Source organism: Lithobates pipiens, unplaced genomic scaffold (assembly GCF_037356315.1).
Source record: "Lithobates pipiens isolate NorthernLeopardFrog02 unplaced genomic scaffold, aLitPip1_a1.2 Scaffold_18, whole genome shotgun sequence".
Taxonomy (NCBI): Eukaryota; Metazoa; Chordata; class Amphibia; order Anura; family Ranidae; genus Lithobates; species Lithobates pipiens.
The window spans coordinates 478,125,508-478,133,198 of NW_027507758.1; the positions used below are offsets into that span (position 1 = coordinate 478,125,508).

The 7,691-nt window shown below is 37.0% G+C and overlaps 1 protein-coding gene across 1 annotated transcript in view; it reads right to left on the bottom strand.

Moving 5' to 3' along the window:
- The window catches only part of KLHL6 (kelch like family member 6), a 109,226-nt gene extending 103,643 nt beyond the window's left edge, over positions 1-5,583 (bottom strand). The window contains exon 1 of the mRNA XM_077488370.1: positions 5,209-5,583. Coding sequence (XP_077344496.1) covers positions 5,209-5,468 — 260 coding nt within the window. The 5' untranslated portion in view covers positions 5,469-5,583. The remainder of the gene's footprint in view (positions 1-5,208) is intronic.
- Between the last annotated feature and the right edge of the window lie 2,108 nt (positions 5,584-7,691).

A 7,691-nucleotide genomic window follows, 5' to 3' on the forward strand; every position in this document is an offset into this window, starting at 1 on the left:
CTGACTAATTTGTACAACACACCAATTAAAATACAAAGATGGATTCCCACAGCTTCAGATCTTTGCTGGCTCTATGACCAGGTGAAAGGCACATTACAACACATATGGTGGGATTGCATCTTGATACAACCATTCTGGAGAAAAGTCTGTGAGCTCATAAAGCGCATTACAGAAACATCAATCCAACTAACCGCAGCGTGCTGTCTGCTTCACATTTCGAATTGTTAAATGAAAAAAATACAAGCGATCATTGATTAGATTTTTAATCACTGCAGTGATCCCTACACTGGAAAACCCCAATTACCCCTACAATTAAGGAATGGCTTCACGAGGTACACAACCTTTACGTTATAGAAGAAAAAAGGGCAAGTGCTCACGAAACAACTGAAAGGTTTAACAAAACATGGCAACCCTGGGTCATCTTCAAATATCCTACAGAATATGACTCGCTGATCGAAAACTAACTACGGCAACCCCTGGACCCCTGCCTTCTACCTTTTCCCTACCCTCTTTTCCAACCCTTTTTCAACTGTGTTACTTATCTATACTTCTCAATATATTGTGACATATACTTTCACAGAAGATACCATGCATATACAAGTCGGAGCAAACACTCCGATTATACGCACTATAAAGTCGAACGTTGACATTAGTTCTTGTTTATTAAAACCATAATTCCAGTTTACTGACTGTACGGTCTACCCAAGTCACATTGGGGGGTATTTACGAAAGGCAAATCCACTTTGCACTGCAAGTGCACTTGAAAGTGCAGTCACTGTAAATCTGAGGGGTAGATCTGAAATGAGTGGAAGCTCTGCTGATTTTATCATCCAATCATGTGCAAGCTAAAATCCTATTTTTTATTTTCCTTGCATGTCCCCCTTAGATCTACCGCAACTTTACTTCCAAGTGTGTTTTCTGTGCACTTTCAAGTGCACTTGCATGGCAAAGTGGATTTTCCTTTAGTAAATAACCCCCATTGTGTATTGCCTAAAGAACAATTTGATGAGGTTAAGGGGGTTATTTACAAAAGGGAAATCCACTTTGCACTACAAGTGCAAAGTGCACTTGAAATTGCACTGAAAGTGCACCTGGATGTAAAGTAGCTGTAGATCCGAGGGGGACATGCAAGGAAAAAAAAAAAACTGCATTTTAGCTTGCACATGATTGGATGATAAAATCAGCAGAGCTTCCCTTCATTTCAGATCTACTCCTCAGATTTACAGTAACTGCACTTCCAAGTGCACTTTCAATTTGAATTGCACTTTGCACTTGTAGTACAAAGTGGATTTGCCTTTTGTAAATAACCCCCTAAGTACGTGTCATGACATTTATACTATACATGTGTATCTGTATATCTTTTCACTTGCAATAAAAACATTATTGAGTAAAAAAAAAAAGAAAAAGAATAAATCACCTCTAACGTTGGGTGTCCAACGTGTGTGGATGTTTATGTATTATATTAGAATAGTTTTATACATTTTAGAATGGGGTGCCTTTAGTTTGTCCATAATTTTAAAGGATGCCCTGACTGAAAAAAGGTTGAGAAACACTGATCTGGATAATACACAGATCTTTGCCCATGTAGGTGCATGTAATGACATTTTTTTTACAACTTTGGGGTTCATTCACTAAAGGCAAATAGGCTGTGCACTTTACAAGCACAATTGCACTCTGCAAGGGCATTTGCTCCAAAGCTTAGTAAGAGAGATGAAGCTTCTCTTTGCAAAGTATACACAATCACATGCAAAGGAAAAAAAACAGCATTTTTGCTTGGACGTGATTAGATGAAGTCAGCAGGGTTCCCCCTCATTTTCTGAGCTCTTACACAAATGCCCTTGCAGAGTGCCCTTTCAAAGTGCCCAGTCTAGTTGCCTTTAGTAAATCAACCCCTAAGTGTCATATATCAGTAGTTGTAAATAACTTCTCATGCTTTAAATACCCAAAGCCATGTTTAGGTCTCAGATCATTTCTTTATCTACGTAAACCCATTGGCATGGGAGGGGACCGTGACATTTATTAGCGTACATCTTTTAAAACACAAGTGAATTAAGGACAGTCAAACTAAAACCATTTACTCATACTTTCCTGTGCAAAAGAGGGAAAAAAAACACTAAAACTGTTTAATAAAATCTTCGCTGTTTATTCCAGTAAGACTAAAATAGGCAACCATTGATAACAAAATAGAGGAAATGAAAATAAAAAGCTCAGGTGACAGCCTGACTGTTCTGGAAAAAAAAAGATTATATATGGCATTCATTTTTATAAGGTGCAACTGATTGGAACAATTTGCTGCACTGTGAGGGCAAAAGATGTTATCTTGAGGAGGATAGATAGTTGAATAGAATAAGTGGGAATTTAATTATATGAACTATAAATACAGTATTTCTGTAGTGTGCTGAAATTATAAAATATTAATAAAGCTAAACAAACACCATTTAGATATAAAGGGAATCTGTCCCAAAAACAGCTTTTAATATGTTGGTAAAGTAATATATTTTTGCCCAGCTGGTCTGCGTCTAGATTAATATGACGCAGCAATACAAAATTTACTGTTAACTGCTTCAGCCCCAGAAGAATTTACCCCCTTCCTGACCAGAGCACGTTTTGTGATACGGCACTGCGACGCTTTAACTTACAATTGCGACGTTGCACCCAAACAAAATTTATGTGCTTTTTTTTCCCACAAATAGAGCTTTCTTTTGGTGGTATTTTATCACCTCTGCGGTTTTTATTTTTTGCGCTATAAACAAAAAAAGAGTGACAATTTTGAAAAAAAAAGCAATATTTTTTACTTTTTGCTATAATAAATATCCCCAAAAAATAAATAAAAAACAAATTTCTTCCTCAATTTTGCCCAATATGTATTCTTCTACATATTTTTGGTAAAAATAAATAAATAAATCGCAATAAGTGTATATTGATTGGTTTGCGCAAAAGTTATAGTGTCTACAAAATAGGGGATAGATTTATGGCATTTTTATTATTATTATTTTTTTTTATTAGTAATGGCAGCGATCTGCGATTTTTATCATTACTGTGACATTGCGGCAGACATATCGGGCACTTTTGTCACTATTTTGGGACCAGTGACATTTATGCAGCAATCAGTGCTATAAAAATGCACTGATTACTGTGTAAATGACACTGGCAGGGAAGGGGTTAAACACTAGGGGGCAATCAAGGGGTTAAGTGTGTCCTAGGTAGTGATTCTAACTGTGGGGAGGGGTGGGCTACCTACAACATGACAGAGATCACTGCTCCCAATGACAGGGAGCAGTAGATCCCTGTCATGTTGCTAGGCAGAACAGGGAAATGCCTTGTTTACATAGGAATCTCTCCATTCTCCCGCTCCGTGTCATAATCGCAGGCCCTGGCAGACATCAAGTCCGTGGGACCCGCGGGCACGCTCACGGAGTACGTGGCAGGCGTGCGCGTGCCCACTAAGCTGTGTTTTGAAGGGGACGTACCGGTACGCCCATTTGCCCAGCTATGCCATTGAGCCAACGTACATCGCCGTGCTCTGGTCGGCAAGCAGTTAAGCTATGTTCACACAGGTGCTGGATACAGGAGAGTTTTTTTGTACAGAACTCGTCCTGCATTTTGTGCTTTGTCCTGTCCTGGCTGGGACACCAACAGAGGAAAGTCCTGAATGTTAAATCCATTATTTGTGCTAGTGTATAGCACAACATGCCCAGTAATTGTGTAGCTGTGTACCAAGAAAAGTCAACTCAATAAATTCTAGGGGACCTAGTGTTTGGTGCCAGCTTGCTGAAGAAAGAGCCTGGGAGCACACTATATTAACTAGTTATTTACGAATAAGGATTTTATACAAATAATTAAATTTATAGCTTTTGAACATCAAAAAAGTAAGCTAAAAATTAGAAGAGAATAATAGGGGACTATTTTTCAATGTTTTTACCCAATACTCACACCACTTTCCTCAAGGTTTTTAGATCTTTCAACCTACGTTTTGGTTCAAAAATGTGTGAATCCTTGGAGAAAACATTGATAAATAGACCCAATTAGAAAAATGTTTGAATCCTCAGTGAAGGTTGTGTGAATCTAGTTTGAAAACATTGATAAATAGATTCTTATAGCTTCTCTAGCTTCATAAATTACTTAAAACTTCTAAAATAGTCAAGTGAAGACATGTTGTAAGACAAATTTCCAAAAAATATTAAATCTGTTACAAATATTTGTAAAGATTTTAAAACATTTACATGAAAAATTTCTTCATCTACAAAGTATAAAATACAAAAATCACAATTTACTAAGATTTCCATTCATTTAAAATGTGTTGAAAGGCATCTCACCACCAACATCAGGCTGCCTTCAATGGATATATGTGATATATATACAAGTTCATATCATTTTAGGCTTATGCTTATGTCTATAACATAACCAACCTGTTTTGAATAATGTAGGATTTTATTTTGTTAACCATTTACGTAGATTTTTTACAAGATTGTGCACATTAATAACAATTTTAAATTTTATACATTTGGTCATGTGGTTGTTTGGCACCCTATAAGTGCCCAAAGTGATATATTTTCTATTTCAACCACTTGTCAGTTGTGAGGATATAATTTTTGGATTAACCAAAATTTTAACTAAATCCTTTAATCCTTAACATAGACAGTGAACTAATATAACCTCTAAAATTAAGTCTTAACACTAAACGAACCCTTTGTTCTGTATACAGTACTCATCTCATCTTACTCTGGGAGCAGCCGCACATAATACTCACAGAGGAGATACTAGTGCTGGGCTACCATGATCCAACATTTAATAAGTATACAGTCCACTATATGTCCACCAAAAATGTATACATTTTGCTTGATGCTATGGGGGAATTATGGAAAACAAAATAACTCTGTTTCAACCTTCCATAGATAACAAAGCTTGAGCTTGACCCCAAGGCTTTAAGTAAAATTTCGGAATTTCTATATATTTTTCTATATATTTTATATATATTTTAATATATATTTCAAAAGTATAAACAAACAATATAATGAAGCAATGAATACGCTTTGCAGACTTTATTTTACTCTCTTGCTTTGTGTTTTTGAATTTGCCACAAAAATTGAGTAACCGTTTAAGAGGACTAAACTTAAAAGACAGCATCTATACTTTATAAACTGTTACCTCCTAAATGACAATATGCTAAAAAGTATCGGACAGATATTTGGGCACACTGTGTCCTACCTGAAATAATTGCTAGCAGCTGCCAGTACAACACGATGACAGGGAAATAAGCTGGTTCCAACACACAGAACTACATCAGTCAGGGACTTCTCGAGCCTGAGGTTTTCCAGTCCATTCTGAAGAGCTAATGTAAATTCAGTATCATCAAATTTTCGGATGTCTCCACTGGATTTTTCAATGAGCTCCCCCAGTTCTTTGGGACACTCGCTGTTGAGGGAAATGATGAAGTTGCCTGAATTGTTTTCCATAGATTCTCCCATTGTTGTGACGCTGTGTGTGGTATGTCTGGGTCTTTTCTTTAGATGCAGTTAGGTCACACTTAGCAAGTAAAACGGATTTCCTGCCTATGGCTCTAAAGTTATCTACAACTGTCACACTCAAAACAGGAAACTTTAAACTAACTGAGTTGACAACCAACATACACCAGTCTCATTGGATAACAGAAGAGTGTTCAGCATTACAAACCACACCATGAATACAAAATATATAGACCACAGCCACAGGTGGCTCTCCTTAAATAAACTGGAGAATGTAAAGAAAAAAATGTATTTGTACCCAATTCACTATGTTTTTCAGTTTTACTAATGTTATGTGTCCTGCTGGTCTGCCAATATCTACCAGTGGTTAACAATAGAACCCTGCAACTCAAACCAAGATATGCTCTTTGGCTGTTTTTTTCAGGCAGAATTGTCACTGAGAATGCCAGGTGTGGAGATATCTGCATGTCTTCTATTATATGGAAGCAAGTCTGACAGGTGCATGTAGTGCACATTCAGTAAACCTATTATTATTATACAGGATTTATGTAATGCCAACAGTTTGTGCAGCTCTTTACAAAATGGAGAAACACTGTACAATTACAATACAATTCAATACAGGGGGAATCATAGGGCCCTGATTGTTCGAGCTTACAATCTTAAAGTCATAGTTAATCTTTGCCAAACAAAAGTGCCTATGCAGATAAGGGACATTTGTAGATACCAACAAGCTGTTCAGCTTTGATCAAAGTTGAATTATGCCCTTGCTATAGGTGTAGGCCATTAATGTACCTCATGAAGCCTGTGTTGCTGCTCACCTTCACCATCCCCGGAAGAAGCTCTTTCTCCAATTCAAACTCTCTCTTATGCGCTTTCTCTCTCCTGATGCAGTAGCTCTGAGCTCAGCATTTGAGAACTTACTCCGCTGATGGTGAAAGTGAGCCGTAACACTAAGCTTCTCTAAGCAACATGCTTAGCAACATCCTAAAAGTATTCCAGTCAGGCCTCATGAGGTACTTAAATGGCCTACACCTATATCAAGGGCAATATTTAACTTTGGTCAAAGCTGCCAGTTTGTTTGTTTTTTACTTTATATCTTTATTGGTAGTTACATAAGTAACAACGCATCATGAAAGGGTATCACATAATAAAAAGCAAGTAAACGTCCCATGACATAAACATACATTTAAGTTGGTACTTGAGAGACATTGAGTTAGTGATATAAGATTTTAATCTGGGGTTTGTGGCAAAAAAAAAAAAAAAATAGAGCATGTAAGAAAAAAAAAAATTGTATCCTTACAGCGTAATTCAAATTGAACAGGAGGAGATTGTTCTCCAAACAAAATAAATAATAATAACAGCAAAACATAAGGGTGTATGTTGTAGGAATGTTTAATATTAAGAGGTTCCATTTTTTTCTGGGATGCTGCAATGTACGTTAATTGTCGGCCAGAATGGCCTACGTCAGTGAGAGTATACATAATGGGTTCAGAATGATTCTATTGAAAAGTAAAATACTCCATTGTCTAGGTAAGGGTGATGCACCTATAGTCTTGCAACCAGGGATCCGACTGTTGGAGGAAAGTATTTTCTTTCTAATGCGCTTTGGTAAATGAGTATTCATATAGCACGTTGGTGTTGAGTGTCTGGACAACTGCGGAAATAGAAGGTATTTGTACATTTCTCCACATTCTCACAATTGCAAGTCTAGCCGCAATGAAAGTATGGGTTATAAATGTTTAAAAACGAGTCACCCATATTTCTATATCCAGTCCTAGCAAGGCTAATTTAGGGTCTGAAGCACAGGAAATATGGGTAACAGGATAGGAAATTAAAAACCTCAGACCAAAAGGTAACCAGGTTTGGGCACTACCACCAGACATGTATTAAGGTCCCTCTGTAACCCCATTGTCTCCAGCATAGTGGAGAAGAGAGAGATTGCTGTCAATCTATGGGGGGAATAGTTGCACAGTTTGTATTTATGTACAGATGCCCCTTATTTTCATGGCCAGTTTTTTTGGTAAAGGTGAACATTAAAATTTTATTCACTGTTCTCCGTTGAAAGTAAATGGTTGGAATGAGCTCACGTGATGTCTTTCTTAGAAATATAAAAATCTTTGTGTCTAATAATAAGCAAGTTAATTCCTGTCTATCAAAACTAAGGTTCCAATCAGATGCAGAACATGAAAATATTGATCAATGTGTGGGCATCATCACACTCCAGAT